Source organism: Odocoileus virginianus, chromosome 7 (genome assembly GCF_023699985.2).
Source record: "Odocoileus virginianus isolate 20LAN1187 ecotype Illinois chromosome 7, Ovbor_1.2, whole genome shotgun sequence".
In the NCBI taxonomy this organism is placed as follows: Eukaryota; Metazoa; Chordata; class Mammalia; order Artiodactyla; family Cervidae; genus Odocoileus; species Odocoileus virginianus.
The window spans coordinates 12,856,615-12,874,079 of record NC_069680.1 but is presented as its reverse complement, the minus strand read 5'-3'; the positions used below and the strand labels follow the sequence as shown (position 1 = coordinate 12,874,079).

The 17,465-nt window shown below is 49.4% G+C and overlaps 1 protein-coding gene across 3 annotated transcripts in view; it reads left to right on the top strand.

The window, feature by feature from the left end:
• XPNPEP1 (X-prolyl aminopeptidase 1) overlaps window positions 1–17,465 on the top strand; it is a 51,327-nt gene that overhangs the window by 16,908 nt on the left and 16,954 nt on the right. For all 3 annotated transcript variants that reach the window (XM_020905424.2, XM_020905422.2, XM_020905425.2), the window contains 6 exons: window positions 7,172–7,235; window positions 8,626–8,730; window positions 11,910–12,002; window positions 12,257–12,400; window positions 14,115–14,210; window positions 16,306–16,387. In XM_020905424.2, coding sequence (XP_020761083.1) covers window positions 7,172–7,235; window positions 8,626–8,730; window positions 11,910–12,002; window positions 12,257–12,400; window positions 14,115–14,210; window positions 16,306–16,387 — 584 coding nt within the window. The remainder of the gene's footprint in view (window positions 1–7,171; window positions 7,236–8,625; window positions 8,731–11,909; window positions 12,003–12,256; window positions 12,401–14,114; window positions 14,211–16,305; window positions 16,388–17,465) is intronic.

Genomic DNA, 17,465 nt, shown 5'->3' with positions numbered 1-17,465 from the left:
GCTGGCAGGGTAAGGAAGGCTGCATGATGGAACTGTATCATGTTCACATTCCTATTTAAATGCAGTAGGGACCCACTGCGGGTCTTTGGACAAGAGGGTGACGCGATCAGTCAGTGGGAGCAGTGTTCAGTGTAGATTGGAGAAGGGAGACACTGGGAACTGAGATCCCTGTTCGGAGGTCATTGCAAGATCCTGGAGTGGGGGTTCAGAGGGCCTGGACTTGGGTGCTGTCCTTAGGAGCAGGAAAGAAAGGAAGGATTTAGAGGAGAAGCAGTAGATAGACTGAGGCATGAACCTTGCAGGCAGCTGAATGAGGGAATGGGGAATGAGGGAATTGGGGAGTTTGGAGACCAGGAGAGTTTGTGGCACCATCCACAGAAAGAAATGAGAAGCCCCACATTCTTATTTTGGGTCCGTGAAGAGGAGGGGCAAAGCTGGGATGACTGTGGAGTGGGGCCTGGGTCCGCGCCAGGACCATGAGGACAGGAAGGAGGGCTGGCTTTGCGTGTGATGTGCCGCAGCAGCCTCCTCAGTAATAGAGAGGCTGCTGTTCTCTGGGGCTCTTGTCCCTAGCTGTTTCCTTTCAGGCCAGATTCTGGGTTGATGGAATTTCTCCTCTGGGTGGGGGAGGGAGGGTGTTGGAGAAAGGAAGGCGAATCTTGAATTCTGTCCTTTGTGTACTTTCCAAACCAGAAACGCACACACCCACACACTGTTGCGTGCTGGAGAGAATATGCACCCCAAATGCATGATTGTGCAAGGTCTTGGCGCTCCAGGGGTCTGCTCTTCTCTGTCCTCCGAAACTCTAAGGGTTTTTTCTTTTAAATTCAGAACAAGGGTTATGGAGCTAATGAGTTTGGGCCCTGAGGGGCTTTTACAGCGAGGCTGTGTCCTTTCTGTCTGTAATCTGGGTGTTTTCATGTACTGTCGAAGTCAGATGTTGGGATTTGTGGGCACTGCTGGCCCCAAACCAGGAGAATCATTGGTTGGGGCCAGATCTGCACTGGCACCACCTTTGAGAAATCTGAACTCTTCATCCTCTCCTTTTGTAAGGCCCCTCATTCTGCTTTTGGGCACAGCTTAGTCAAAAGATCACGTCCTGGCAGGGCTGACTCTGCCAACTTGAATTTTTGGCTGTGTTTATGGTTCCTCCTTCTGGAAGACATGAATCAGATTTTCCTAAACTCTTTGGATTCTACTCCCATTCCTCCTGGAGTTGGCTTCCTGTTTTTTATTTCTTAAATAGGCTCTCTCCTGGGGTGGAGGTAGTGATTTTTATCCCACAGTGATTTCAGCCACTGTCTTAATTGGAGTGATGTTTGCCGTGGGAACACCTCTCAAAGCTGCAGTGACTCGGTGCTGTAGGGCCTTATTTCGTTCCTGTAGCAGTCCAGAGTGGGAGCTCCTGGTTGGTGGGTGACTTTCTTCCACAAGGAGGAGGGGTGATTCAGGGATCCAGGCACCTTCCATCCTGTGATGCCACCACTCCAGCTGGCGGGAGGGGAGTAGTATGGACAGGGCACATCCGCTTGCATGGCCCTGACCAGGCAGCACTTCCCACCCACTTTGCACTGGGGAGAACTAGTCACGTGACCCCACCTAGCTGCCAGGGGTTCTGGGAAATGAAGTCCTGGATGGGAAACCACCCACTCTTAGTGACTGCGCCGTAGGGAGGGAGTATCTGTGACTCTTTGGACAGCTATCGAGTGTTCTTCCTGTTACCTTGACTTGGTTTCATTTAAAAGGGACGAAAATGCTGAGGACCGGATGTTACCCCAGAACTCGGGGTTTGGTCTTGTCTCTGTTCAGTCTGAACGTGGGGACTTCTTGTGCACACACAGCCATTTAGTCTTCCGGTTTCATTTTTTGGGAAAACCTCACATGTCTGAGGTGTTGTGCCAGGCTCATGGCTTGTGGAGGTGAAGGGCCAGTGGGGGCACAGCTGTCACCTCGCACAGGCTTGGGTGACTTTGGTCATGCTTACCATGGCACCCAGCCATCGCCTCCCTTGCCCTGTTCAATCTGCATGTGTCCATGTTGCTCACTCTTTTCAAAACCCAGCTCTGGTCACGTCACTACCCCCTCTTGAACTTTTTCTCTATCTAGGACTTGCAGGAGAAAGGTCAAGCCTCAAAGTGTGGTGTTTGAGGTCCTTGACCGTTGTCTTCAGCCTGCCTTTCCAGGAATCTCTGCTGCCATTCCCTGGAACGTTCTGCCTCGGCAGTCAGGTTAATCATTCGCTGTCCTGCCACAAACCTCTGCTTCCAGGCCTTCTTGAACTTTCCCCCCTCCCTGTGTTACCTTCCTGCTCCTCCTCACCTGTCTGTGGTGGGCCAGGTCTAACCTTTGAGCTTGGCATGAAGGATTCGAAACACATCTGAGCCTGAAACTATAGCAGATACCATACGGCATATGCAGCATAGTTTATGTGCTGATTCTTAGGGCTGACGTTTCACTGACACCTGTCTTATTTTGTTTGCTGGACTGTCCACTCTGAGAAGATATTTTCTTATGTTTCCCATAGAGTCTAGTTCATCATCTGGTACACAATAGTAAGTGCTATAGTTTATCAAAAGCTTAGCATGTGCTAGTCGCTTTATGTCACACCTCAACCCTCCCACACGGGCGTTTTTATCATCCCTGCCTTACAGATGGAAAATTGAACCTTAAGGCTTACCTAGCCAGTAAGTGCAGGAGCCAGGCTTGAACAAGGTTTGATTCCGGGGCGTGGGAGTCATCTGTCACGTGGTTGATGAAAGTAGAGGTGAATGGGGGGCATACCTGTGTTCCTTGCTCCCTCAGAATTTATAATCCAGTTGTGCAGACCAGATGGGCAGTCTCTATACAGAATAAAAAGTGTTGCTTGGCAGTGTGGCAAGGGCATGGACTTTGAAATGTCAGACCTGAGATCAGATCTCAGCTCTACTTTTAGAGCAGTGGTGTCTTGGGGAGGGAAGTAAGTAATTTACTTCTCTGAGCTGCTGTTTCTTTTCTTTTTAACCTATAAGTGGGTAGGATGATACCTTCTAGAGCTTCTGTAAAGATTAGAATTAGGGGGAATGAAGATAGTTACTGGCAACTAGTCAGTCTTAGCCAGTATTATTTGTTATCATCACCCAAGGTGGGGGGCATGGATCAATGCCAATGTGGATGGTTCTGTGAAATTCAGAGATGTGGGAGGTCTCTGAAAGCTGGGTGGGTCAGAAAGCTTGTGGAAAGGGGCAAGTGTGAGCTGGATTATGAGATATGGCTGAGGCTTTCTTTCTTTTTTTTTTCCTGTAGCTTACTGATACGCTTTATTTGGCTGTGTGTCATTTCATTGTTTGAATTAGATGCCAACATTTAAAAATGGGATGGTATCTCACGAGCACACATCTATTTAGCCTCTCCTGAAATTCCGAAGGTGGAACCCACACTGCAGCGTGACAGGAATCAAAGCTGAGTAGGAGCTGCTCGCTAGAAAAGGCAGCCCCTCGTCCTGCTTTACTCTTTTAATTTATCTGCCGTACCCTAGGGCTTGTGAGTTTGAAACCCCAGTTATAATCCCTTCTGGTCTTCTTCCTGTTGGACAAAGCATTAGCTTCCCGTTGCTGCTGTGGCAAACTTAGTGGCTTACGGTGGCACACATTTATTATCTTCCAGCTGTGGAAGGCTGGAATCAGCAGGGATCGGTGACTTCTGGAGGCTCTGGGGATAATCCATTTCCTTGTCTTCTCCAGTTTCTAGAGGCCACCTCCATTTCTTGCTTTGGAGCTCTTTCTCCATTTTCAAAGAGGTGGCTAAAGTCTTAAGTATGAAGAAAGGTCCATCTTTCTTCGTGCTTGTCTACTTATTCCACAAGTATCGGTTGTGGGCCTGTGCCCTGTGCAGGGACAGTGACGAACAAGACAGACAAACACCCTGATCTCCGGGTACTTACATTCCGGTGGGCAGGACAGTACAGTAACAGCAAGAAAGAGTCATGAAGGAGAGCACGTGCTAAACCGGGAGGAAGAAGGGGCTGCGTGGCTACTGGAGCTGCATAGTCCAGTCAAGCTTCTCTGTGGAGGTGACATCTGACCTGAAATATAAGGAGCTAGCCATGCCCTGATGAGAGGGAGGCTTCTACAGGCACAAGGAAGAGCACATGCAGTGGCCCTGAATGAGGAATGAGATCGGGAAGTGCAAGGAGCAAGCAGCAGGTGGTGTGGCTGGAGTGCTGTGAATGGGCGGGTTGTGAGAGGGCAGTTCTGGGAGGAGAGCAGGGCTTGCCTTGCCCTGGGGACTGGGCTGGGGTCTGAATTTTACCCTAAGTGTGATGGGAGGTCGTTGATGGGTTGTAAGTATGCTGCTAACGTGATGTGATTTCCCAGGTGGTGCCAGTGGTAAAGAATCTGCCTGCCAATGCAGGAGATGCAAGAGACATGAGTTTGATACCTGGGTCAGGAAGATCCACTGGAGTAGGGCATGGCAACCCACTCCAGTATTCTTGCCTGGCGAATCCCATGGACAGAGGAGCCTGGCGGGCTGCAGTCCGTAGGGTCACAAAGAGTTGGACATGACTAAGCACGCATCCCCTTGAAAAACATAACATATACACATACACACATGCTATCATGATACACACACACATACACACACGTGCTAATATGACATACACACACATATATATACATATGTTAATATGATATACACACAAACACACAGTTTGAAAAGCTCGCTGTGAGTGTGTGTGAAGAGTGGATTGCAGGGGCAGTGGTCCAGGTAGAGATGAGGGGGGCTTGGATGGGGGTATTAGAGATGGAGAGACATCACAGTTTTGGAGAAAAAGCCCATGGCTGCGTTTCTTTGAGCCTTTCCCCTAGTATGCTAAGGCTTTGGCTTATTTTAGGCCTTTTGCTGGTCTCTAGGGAGAATGTTCCCGGGTTTTGCCAGCCTCATGGCTGGGGGAAGAGGGGGGAGGCCTGGAGTGCTTGCCTGGCATCTGCGTAGCCTGTTGGTGTGGAGGTGACAGCTTCGGTCAGCGATGTCTTGCTGGCATGTTGACCACTTAGCTCATGTCTAGACATTCTTCCCCCAGCCCTCATCTTGATCCCAAACCAAACACGTTCACCTGCTGTTATTTCCACCTCTCTTCAGAAAAACTCTAGGTAAACCCCTGGGGGGCCCCAGGCCTCCTCCCAGGCTTCCCCAGGTCGGGAGCGGGCACTCTTCCAGATTGTCCCTGTGTGCCAGAGCCAGGCCAGGTCAAGGTCAGCAGTTCTCCTCTGCCAGCCTGTCGTTCCAGTCCTTGCTGTGTGTTGAGTAGGAGAGCCCCAAGCCAAGGGGGCCTCCTTGTCCCTCGAGTGTCCGCTCCGTGTTTTCTCCTTGTGTGCTGTGTCCTCTTGTGTACTGTGATTGTTAGCACAAGGCTTTAGTTTTCCCAGCCTCTCAGATGCTTTTTCACCACTCAGGAAGGAGACATTAGTATCGTCTCTTCTCTAGTGTGTGTGCAGCACGCTCAGGTTTCTGGTGAGTTGTATGGAACATGTACTTGCTATTCCTCACAACAGAACTTGAAGGATGGGAACCCACTCCCCCATCTTGGCCTTTTTCTTTTTTTTCAGTCTTGCACTCAATAATTGCTGGGTTCATAAACAAAGGACTCTACAGTTCATCAGTGATGCTGGTGGCCATTTCTTTCTGTGTCCTTAGTACTATCTGGTCAATGTTCCTTTGTGTGTTGGGGATCAAACATTTGCTGGCCGTTGCAGTCAGCCATCTGAAACGACCCGTTGTAGAAGTGAGGACTGAGGCTGAGAGAGCGGGGGAGAAGCCTCACGGAGCACGTAGCGGGGCCTGCTGGAGGGCAGCGGTGGCTCAGACATCACAGAGCTCCTTCATGCCGCCATTGTGATTCTCTGTGGCCCTTCCAGCACCTCTGTGGGTCGTGGTCTTGTGCCTGGTCTGAGGCTGCAATTATGACTGCCCTGGTGAAAGGGGAGGCTTTCATCCACATGGCAGGAATGAAGCCTGGGAGCCAGCTTTTCCCCTGTGTTGTGTTGATTGTCCCAAAATGCCCTCGGGTCCAGCCAGTGCCTCCCCCCACTCCCCTTCTCTATCCTGAGCATTCTGCCTGCACCACTGGGGATCTTAGTTCTCCCACCAGGCATCAAACCTGAGCCACCTCCATTGGAAGCACAGAATCTTAGCCCCTGGACCACCCTATCCTAAGCATTCTTAACCCTGCCAGGTCCTTTATCTCAGGGACAGCCTGTTGACAGGAGAAGGAACAGCAGCTCTGGGCTCAAGCAGATCAGATCCTGGCCCTGCTGCTGGCCTGTTACTTAAAGATTCTGTCTTTGAACCTCAGTTTTCTAATTTGCTATTGGTCTTATCCTGGAGAGTCATTTTGAGCATGGAAGATGATGTGTTTAGTGGGGCAGTGTGGCATAGGGCTTGAGTGGAGGCTCTGGAGCTGACTGCCCAGGTTCAAATCCTGACTCTGTTACTTTGGAGCTGTGTGATTTTGGACAAGTTCCTTGAGTCTCTGTGCCTCACTGGCACAAAAGTACACACTGTGGCCTCGTACCCTCTCCCCAGGGATGGAACCTCTTACTTTCTTCTCCCTGATCCCATTCCATTCAGAGGCTGGGGAGGGCCTGGATTTGAACATAATGTTTTATTTTGCTGAAGCCTTCTGGGTTGGAGGAAGCATTTGTTCCCTAACAGGAAGGGACAGGGTCTGCGTGGGAGAGATTGGTGACACTGCCTTGGATGGGGGATACAGACAGGAAGTTCAGAAATAAGCTGATAGCTAAAGAGAGTTAAGTTAGAGAGTTATTGGCACATAAAACAGAAATTCAGGCTTTTCAGAAAAATAACAGATGCCTAAATGTCAGTGGCGAGGAAGGGAGAAGGCTATCAGATTGTTTTTTGAGTAAGATCTCAGTGAGGAAAGAGCAGTTTTCATCTATTTCTCTTGCTTTGTTTGCCAGGTGAAAAAATTGAGACTCAGGGGAGTAAGCCCTTTTAGCCCTTAATTAATTAGGGTCATCTATAGCGTGCACTAATTTTTTTTTTAATGTTCAGCTTGCCTTTTCGGCTAGATTGTCAGTTCCTTGAAGGCAGGTGCCCAGCTTTTGCCAGCCTCTGTGGTCCTGCTGGGCTGTGACTGATCAAGGTCCACTTCCTTGACCTCTCTGTTTTCCAGAGTGAGTACATTGCTCCGTGTGATTGTCGGCGCGCCTTTGTCTCTGGATTTGATGGCTCTGCAGGTGAGTCACTAAATTCTCTTTCTGTTCTTGTGGTACTTGTGTTCGCCTCCCTAAAATAACTGGACCCAGTTTCAGTCCGTGATACAGAACCAAAAAGAAAATGCAGACCAGACGTCCCCATTGACCTCTGCAGAGGGGGCGTGGTCCTGGTGCCTGTAGCTCTAAGCTTACATTTTAGTTTTTTTTCTTCTCTAGTGTGTTAATGATGCTTCTATTTAATGATTTTTTGCTTTTCAAGTCAAAAAATCTTGTTTTAAAAACTGTGTTGGGGGACTTCCCTGGTTATCCGGTGGAAGAGAATTTGCCTTCCGAAGCAGGGGGTGCGTGTTTGATCCTTGGTGGGGGAACTAAGATCCCACATGCCTGGGGCAGCCAAACCCTCCTGCTGCAACTAGGGCAGCCTGCCTGCCACAGTGAAGACCCAGCGCAGCCAAAAAAAATATTGTTGAACTTTTTATTAAATATAACATACACACAGATAAGTATATCATGAATACCCCTGTGTAACTGGCTCTGCAGATAAGAAATGGGACAAGAATGGCATCCTCAGGACCCCTTCCTTAGCTTTCTGGTCCCCTGTAATTCTCTAAGCACTTAACTTTTGGTTTCCTCCTTTTCCCTTTCAACTCGAATAATAAAGATTAATGTTGAGCTACACTGGCGCCCTGCATTAACTTTCCAAGAGCTGTTGCGCCCTCAGGGGCGGGTTTCCCCTTCAGGCTCCCATCCTCTTAAGTGGCTAGGCTTGGCGGGAGCCCCTATCCTCACAATTAGCGCACTGCTTCCATTGATGTAGGTGCATGTGTTGGTTGGCACATTTCAGTTGGTTTTGGCTGATGCCTCTGCTGAAGGCCCTGAGTTCTTTTGGGCCTGTGGGAGCTGAGGGCAGGTAGAGGTGGAGGCATAAACTCCCTGTATCTCCCTGAATGCTCACAGTGCCCAGGTGGTCTCCCTTGGGAAAGGCAAAACACCTTCCTTGGGGTGTCTGTTGAAGCACGTAGCTGTGACAGCTGAGCAGGAACCATTTTTGCCTCCCTCCTGTTGACTAGAGGCCCCTGTGGCCCTCTGTCCACAGACCTCTGTTCTTCTGGTCTTGACTCACGTTGTGCACATAGGGTCCTTTCTACTGGTCCCGTGGTACTGGTACCCAGGCTGCCTCTAGGCTGCTTCTTTCCGTGGTTGGCCCACAGCTGGTTGTCAGTGGTGCTATCTTCTCTTGCCTGGAGGTTTCCTTGGAGTCAGAGGCCCAGCTGCCCCCCCAACGTGGGAGTGGGTGGTGGGGCCACATGGAGTCTGGTGCCTCTCTCCTGCTCACCTGCCTACTGCCTTTTTGTGCAGCTTCTCGGTGTTTGTCAGGAACCGCTCTCATTTCTTTGCCCCCCTCCTCCAGGCACAGCCATTGTCACAGAAGAACATGCGGCCATGTGGACGGACGGGCGCTACTTCCTCCAGGCTGCCAAGCAGATGGACAGCAACTGGACGCTCATGAAGATGGGTGCGTAGAGGCACAGCCGTCTCAAGTTTAGCTGGCCGCCTCAGGAGGAGACCCTGGAACTCCTCGGGGCTTGTGGATCTTAACCCTTTTATGGGGTCAGGGACCCTTTACAGAATCCAAGGTGTCTTAGTAACAAACTACCAGGGACTGGGTGGCTCAAACAACAGAGATTTAGAGAAGGGATACATGTATGCGTATGGCTGAGTACCTTCACTGTCCACCTGAAGCTGCCAGAACATTGTTAATTGGCTGCCATTGTTCAGTTCCCCAGTCAGGCCCAACTCTCTGTGACCCCATGGACTGCAGCTGTACCCCAATACAAAATAAAAAGTCTCAAGTTTTGGGGAGAAAAAACAAGAGAAATTTAGTTTTTCATGGCTGGTGGCTGGAAATCTGAAATCAGGGTGCCAGTGTGGTCAGGCCCTGGTGAGAGCCTTCTACCTGGCGTGCAGATAGCCACCTTCTCACTTATCCTTACATGGTTCTCTCTCTCTCTTCCTCTTCTTAGAAGGCTACCAATCCTACTGGATTAGAATTCTACCCTATGACTTCATTTAACCTTCAGTATCTCTTAAGCTCCTGTCTCCAAACGTAGGTCACATTGTGAGGTAGGACTTTAGTGTATGAATTTTGAGGGAACACATTCCGGTTGATGATACAAGGAAGAACAAGAGAGTGACAGGCTTCCATATACAAACCATCATGCATTCAATTTTGGAAGGTCCTGGCTCAGAACCCTTGTTTCAGTGAGGAGTAGCTGAGGGCCAGAGAGGACCCTGTGTCTTTGACTCACATCCTGGGGGCCTTCCCATTGCTCTCTGCTGCCTCATGATTTCAAATGAGGTGAAGGTAAGGGGTCCCTGGCAGCCGAAATAGGAAGCTCTCCTGAGGATCCTGACTCGCTTCTGGCAGTTTAGCCACAGGGCGAGATCATGGGTCTGCAGCTTTCTTGGGCAAGTTAGTTCACCTTCAGTTTCCTTATCTATGAGGTAGAATGATAATGGTACTATAAAGTGGTGAGGATTAAAGAAATAATACATGGAAAGCATGGAGTTCAGTGTTTACTGGATAATGATAATGTGTGTGTGTGTACACGGGTTTTTCATTTAATTGTGTGCTGTATTTTTCCTCGTCATCAGAGTAGTCTTTCAAAACAGGGTTTTAGTGATTGTGCAAAGGTACAGCCTGCTGCATTTTGAACTTGGACAATAGAAGAAGGGGAAAGCAGCTGCCAGGGCTGAGTGAGGAAGAGGAGAAAAGGCCAAATCCCTGATGTTTCTTGTTGTTGGAAGTTATGAGGAAATCGGGTTGTTACCAGACTCACAGTTCAGGGAACAGAGGGCTGTTGATATTGAGTTGAGTTGACCCCGGGATCTATTACTGAGGTTATGTGTGTGTGTGTGCGCGCGCATGTGTGCATTCTCCACACACTCTCCATATACATGTATAAATGTTTGGCTTAGGGAGGAATTAAGAATGTTTTTATCCTGGCAATGGATTTATTTTAAACTTGGGTTTCTCAAAACTCTTAAAATATAGAAACGTCAGCACTACAGGTTGATGTTGTCCCAGTTGTGTTCTCTCTCACACACACAAACACAGGCCTTCGGGATTGTGGGGCTGTTTTAAGTGGATAGGCCTCTAGGCCTTTGTACTTTTTGATTACATGTTTCTCTGTTGGTGGTTCATGCGCCCTTAGCATATATGTATATTTGTTTGTATGTTAGGTGCATGTGCTATGTCCATGTGTATTTCAGATACAAGCACAGTTTAATATCTTATTTTTTAAGAAGAAGTACAAATGGAAGTTCTGCTATTTTCTGCTTGCACCCCAGGGTCTCATTTAGTGTGCTCCTGGGATGTGAGCATCTCTCTTTGGGGCCTAAACTACAGCTGTTAGGTATGTCAGTGCTTTGGGGGTCAGAGTGTCGGGAGCGAATACTATCTGCCTCTTCCCTAGACCAGCCCTGGGGGAGTCCTCCTCCTTCCCTCCGAGCTGGCTCTGCTGCAGCCCGCCTCCTCACCCTCACCGCTCTCCTGTGTAGGGAGGTTCTGGTGGGTGTGGCTGGGGAGTGATTGATCCCTGGGGTTTTTCCCAACATCTGTCTGCTAGGAGATGATATGACTTCACCCTGTGCAAGTTACACTAGGGGCATTCAAGAAACTTCCTTAATAATTGGCTTGTTTAGCAGTTTGAGGAAAAAAATAGGAAAGAATCAGATAGGAAAATCATGCAGTGACAGTTTCTAGGCAGGCTTTTAGAACTGAGATTCATGAGCTCATTTCTTTATAAACCTTTGAACGTCCATTTTGTGGTTATCAGTACTCAGGGAAGGTAGTAAAAATCAGTACTGTTTTGGAATATGTGAACTTTTACTCTTTGATATTTTACTGAAATGTTTGTTAATTGTTTAGCAAAAATATGATGAAAAAGTATACATCTGAAATGTACAAGATATACTGGGTTGGATTAAAGAAAAACTGGGACGTCAAAAGTAATTTTAGTTCCTTTTGTGAAGCTTACTTGGTGTCCTATGACTAGTCTCTCGGACACGGAAAGGGCTGTGTGCTCTTGGTAATTGGGAAGCCCAGGGAGCCAGTTAAAGACACGATGTTGGGTTCCTGTGTGTTCTGCTGTTAAGACTTGAGCTCAGCCTTCCAATCAGGCCTGATTGTCTGGTGGGGCCTTCCCTCTGCAATGATGCCCTCCAGGTGAGGGGAGAGCTCTGCGCATGTGTTCACCTTACCTGGCTGGGATGTAAGGGAGACTCTGAGCTTCCGCCTGCACCACCTCACCACTCATGCTCTCGTCACCATTAGTGGGGAAGTCACTGAAGGCCAATGAGACAGTCTTCAGGATGACACCATGCACCTGTGTTGCGATGATTCCCAGGATGCCTTTACCAGGGGTCTAGGGAAATCCTGCTGCTTCTTTCTTCTGTCTCACCCTCCCCTTGTATACCATCTTACTTTATGCTTTCCTTTTATAGCATCTAACCCTTCTTCTAGCCTTCCAGGATGAAGGGAAGTTCAGATTTTCCAAGTGCTGTCAATCCTTTTTAAAGAAGGTGCTTGATAAAGACCCTGTTCTCATTCTGTTGGTGAATTGCACCCTTCTGGGTAGGACAGGGAGCTCAGGCTCCCTCGGAATTGTTTCTCATCAGTTCTTCCCTCTGTAGGTCTGAAGGACACACCAACTCAGGAAGACTGGCTGGTGAGTGTACTTCCTGAAGGATCCAGGGTTGGTGTAGACCCACTGATCATTCCTACAGGTGAGTAAGCCGAGGCCCTGCCAGTCCTTGAGTAAGGACTGGGGTTCTAGATGCCTCCCCACCCTCCTCATTTGCTTGTGGGTGGTGGAACCTTTGGGGGCTCAGCATGACATGAGGTCACAGCGGAGGTCAGGGTGAGGAGAAGAGTAGCAGAGGGCCGCAGGATCGCCTGTCAGAAGGTGCCAGGCTCTCAGAGCCCTGCTGCCTGTAGAGAGTGTTCAGTTCACAGTGAGACCACCAGTATTTCTCCTCAGATTACTGGAAGAAGATGGCCAAGGTCCTGAGAAGTGCTGGCCACCACCTCATTCCTGTCAAGGACAACCTTGTGGACAAGATCTGGACAGACCGCCCCGAGCGTCCCTGCAAACCACTCATCACACTGGGCCTGGATTACACAGGTCAGAACCGTGGTTGCTCCCGGCAGGCCCTGGCCATCGCCCCCTCCACCTGAATGGAAGTCCTCTGGAGCCAGGTCATTGAGCCGACGGGAGGATTTGGCCCCGCTGTGGCACGTGGGGCATTGGGTGCAGCAGGAGTTCAGTTTGTTCCCACTGTTGGCACCTGTTTGGGCATAGTGTACTTTCACAGAGCTCTTCTGGGCAGACCCATGGGTGAGATGGCTGCTGAGATGGCTTTTTTTTTAACCACTCAGTTGCTCACTGCCCCTCTAATGCGTCTGATATTGGACACAGAGCCTAGAGGTTTCTAGATTCCATGTCCTTTTCTTCTGCCAGCACTTGTAGGTTTACCTTCCCAGGCCCCCTGCCCTCTATCTGTCCTCTACCATAGAGGCTTTGGGGAGTGGGTGGGTTTCTTTGGCTTGCATGATAGTGGTGAGTGAGAGCAAGTTCTGTGAACAGTCTGTGGGAGATGAAAGTGTGGATTTATGGAAGAGTGAGGAGTGCAGAGGGAAAGGCCTGGAGGTGGGGCAGAGGGGAGTGAATCTTGCTGTCGAAACAGCAGAGGAGAGGTGGAGCGGGGATGTCTGGAATGCAGGCACCTTGCCCAGAGGGGTCCTGGGAAGAAAGCATTATAACCCAGACTCTCAGCCAAGTTTTAAGCAGAATTCCCGAGCTGACCTTCACAGGAGCGTTTGGCTATGGGAACACCTCCAGCTTGCTTCCTTGTGACACTCTCACCAGAGGGTATTGCAGACCGGGGAGGGGGATGGGTCCAGTGAGGGGCCCTGGGTCAGCTAAACATTGTCCATCAGCATGCTTGGGATTCTGTTGATCTGAAGGAGAGGCTCTGACCTGTTCTTTACAGAGCAGGGAGAGCAGGTTTGGCTGGTGAGACTTCGGGTCAGCAGACACTTGGGTGCCCACCATGTGCAGAGCACTGCCAGGTGCTGTGTGCATGGGACAGATGTCTGCCCTGCTCACAGGTGGCCGTACCGTGGGGCACAAGTGCTGTCTCCTGTCAGCGGGTGGTGGTGGTGGTGGGGTGAGCGTCTCTGGGGCCCACAGGAGTAGCAGGGAGTCGCCGGCTGAGTCTGACAATGCATGTGTGATTTGGAAGTGGTAGTCACACTGAAACAGGCTGTGGAGAATTCCTAGATCTTAGCACTGAAATGCAGGTCTTGAGGCTCTAGAAATGTAAGGTAGAGGGTGATATTTGCCTGACCTCTAAAGATTCAGTGAGTTCTCTCTGCTGGTTAGTGTCTTCTCAAAGTTCCCTGTGCTTCCTCTATGGCAGCAGTCTTTATACAGAAGTGTAACTAATTGCTGGTTTAATTGTCTGTCTTCCCTTCCAGATTGTAAGCCCCATGAGGGCAGGGACTGCATGTAGCTCAGAACTGTAACTGCAGTGACCAGCATTGTATCTGCAGATATTGATGCCTGGGCAGAAGAGACATTTCATAGACATTTGTTGGATGAACAAATAGATTAATTTTGTTGTGAGGCAGTCCGGACTCTGGACAGTCAACTAGCTTAGACGGAGTCACTTCTCTTGTATGGGATTGGTATCCAGGCATTCTGTCCGCTCAGATAACATGCTCCCTGGGATGTGGTGCTGGTTAAGAATGTTTGGAGTGGGTTCTTTCACTTGGCTCTCACCCGTCCCCGGGACCAGACCAGGGGCTGGAGTGGCAAGTGTGTTTGTTTCTTGCAGGCATCTCCTGGAAGGACAAGGTTGCAGACCTTCGGTTGAAAATGGCTGAGAGGAACGTCGTGTGGTTTGTGGTCACTGCCCTGGATGAGATTGCGTGTGAGTGCTCTGGTTTCACTGTTGGGGCGTGTTAACCAGTCTGTCAGTTGGTTCTCTGGGAATCTGTGTGTTCACAGAATTCCGTTTTCTGTGTAGTCAGAGAATAAGCAGAAGCCCGTCACCAGTGGGTACATGGCATGGCAAGTGGGATGGAGAAGGGATTATTGGATGGACAAGTACAGGGAGTTGGGGAGGAGATTGTTGGTCTGGAGCAGTAATACAGCCAGGCGCTGATGTTAAATCTGTGGTGGCGTCCCCGTCTGGCCAGTCTCCTCAGTACTGTGGCACCTCTGAGGAGGGGCACTGTCTCCAAACTTTTTGTGTCTGTCAACATTCATTTGTTTCTATAGGTATGGAAGGGAGCTCATAGGAGATATTTTTTTCTTTATACTTCTCCTGTATTTCCCAGATTCTTCACAATGAGGATGTTCTAGAAATATTTCTACTTCAGAAAACTCAGGAGCTGAAAGTTCACCAAACCTTTTGGTACAATAGCAGTTTTTTAATCTTTAGATCTTCAACTATCCTCATGGAATTGTTCAGTGCCTTCTAGAACCTGAATGAATAAGGTTGAACCTTCTTTTTCTATTTTCTGACTGGGTTTGACCCGAGGTACCTGAGAAGAGGCACTGCCTTATCTTTTTATTTTCTCACTAGAGAAAGATGGCTTACTGCACAATCTCTAATCCCTAGCCCCCAAACTGTCATGTGTGTCAGTGATTTATATCCTTGATTAACTTAATCACATCAACATCAGAGAAAATAACATATGAAGCTAATTTCTCCCCTTGATTATTTAAATATCCTCCGTTTTCATTGTGGAAAATCTGGGACGTGCAGAGCAAGTAGAAAAAAAAAAAGTCACCTATAATCTTCTTGCACAGAATCAGTTAACATTTCTGTGCATGTATAATTTTGTAACTTGATTTTTTCCACTGTATTTACTCTAAGCATATATAAACATAATTTTAAGTGAATATTAAATATCCCATCATATGGTTATAGTGCAATTTACTTAACCATTCCTCTCAGGATGACCTTTGAGTTATTTCCACTTTTTCTTATGATTGTATTACAGGACTGCCATCAAAGTCTTGGTGCATCACAATCTGTGTCTTAGTTTCTGATCATTTTCTTTCAGCTTTTGGTTGACTTTGGAGGTGGTGTTATGGGCTGGAGGGTGCGTGCATGGTAGGGGTTTGACGGTATTGCCATGTACCTGCCAGAGAGGTTGCACCCCTCTTGCCACACTCTCACCAACCCCAGGTACTATCATTTAAAGAGTGTGCTAGTTGGGTTTGATGGGTAAAACATGTTGCCTCCATGCTGTACTTGAAGAAGCCATGGTTTTAAAATAGAGGCAGTGCGTTTTATACCAGGGTCTTTTTTGCACTCCGAGTCTCCGGAGAGCAAGTGTTAGGCTGCGGGAGGTCCTGGGACGAGAACTGTGCTTAGCTCCGGCCCCTCTAGTTTCTCCAGCACGCAGTGACCTCACCAGGGCCCTGACACTGGCCAGGCAGGCCCTCCACCCAGCCGCGGTTCCGGGTGGGCCGCCGGCTCGGGTTTCATTCATGGGCCGAGAGCCCCACTGACTCACTGCTTTTGTTCCTCTGCTGGGAAGCTCCGCCTCCCTGGGGCTCCTGACCCTCGCACAGAGGGCGCATCTGGCCTCCCTGGTGGGTGGCTCTCCGTTTCTCTACCCTCAGTCTCTTGCCACAGGAGGGAGCGAGTCCTTGGCTCGCGCCCCTGTACTTGGGAGTGCCAGAGGTTTTTCTGTGGCAAGGCCAGGCCTGGCGGGTCACCGCCGGGTGGACCATTTCAACTCTTTGTCTGGAGGGCAATTCTCGGGTGTTCTAACTAATAACTCCTTCCATTCCCTTCTCGGGATGGTGATGTGGCAGCGAAAGACGCAGTTCTGGTGCCCTCTTTTGGTGGATGTGTGCAACTGCAGCTCAGCGGCGAGACCGGAAAGGGAGGCGCCCGGCCTCTGAGGTCCGCCGGCCCTGCCCGGCCAGTGGAAGCGCTCTCTGCATCCTCCCAGCTGCCCCTTAACTCACAGTCGGGCGGGTGACAGGAATTTTTTTTTTTCTTCCAGGGCTATTCAATCTCCGAGGATCAGACGTAGAGCACAATCCTGTATTTTTCTCCTATGCAATCTTAGGACTAGAGACGATCATGTGAGTGTTGGCCCCGCAGCTGGAGGTCTTCCCCACCGCTCTTCCGAGCCCCAGTCCGTCCCCCTGGCTCGGGGCCCACCCGTCTCGGCCTCACGTGCACCAGGGACCTGCTTTTCTCCTGCCCTTTCCTGCCTCCCTTTCCCTTCTGCCTTCCTTAACAATAGGTGTTGATTTATATCCTGCCTCTCTCATAATCCTGAAAATGATTGGTAGTACTAGAAGATAAAAAAGTTAAGTGTCGAGGACATCAGAACAAAACCGGAGAGAGTGAGCTTAGTTCACAGAATTCCTGCTGCAAATACTTGTTCAGGCCGCACGTTGGACTCCTAGCTGCCAAGGCAGAGGGGGATATGGACTTTGTTATACAGTCCTGGGTCCACAGTGCAAATAGAGCTCATCATTCAGGAGGTCAGAAGTGACGCAGGAACAACCCCTGAGTCGTGCCTCGTTGAATTATCTTTTACACTGCTGCTTGCGGCCTTCCTGCCATTGCTTTTCTTGTTTGAGTGGCTTTCTGCATTCAGACATGTTTGAGTGCCTGTTACGAGGTAGAGTCTCCACTAGGTATTGGGGTGAATGAGGCAGATAGGGTTCTGGGTTAGAGTTGGGGATTCCGATGCATAGTTGGCACTCACTTGTCAGTGGGGCAGGTATGGATGTTATCGGAGGGGCCTGACCTGATCAGAGGAGACAGTAATATTGAGACAGAGATTCAGGGTACTTGGGAGTTAGCTCGGTGAGTAGGAAATGAGGAGGAAGAGAAACAGGTGATCTAAGCCGGGGAGCAGCACTCTCAGAGACTTTGGACAGGAGAGAGTGAAGGATCCAGGCTGGTTCAGTGTGGTTGGAACCTGGAGTGGGAGATGGCAGGTAGGCAGGGCCACATAAGTAAGGCCTTGTGAGTCAGGTTCAGGAGCTTGGGCCCTTGTCCTAAGGATGCTTTGAGTTTCCACAGGGCACCACATGGTCAGGCTTGTAAATCATAGAGAATTTATGATTGGAGTGAAATTATGGGGTGGATTATGATTATTGAAAAATAGGGTGGATAGGGAAGACTGGTGGCAGGGAGACCAGTTAG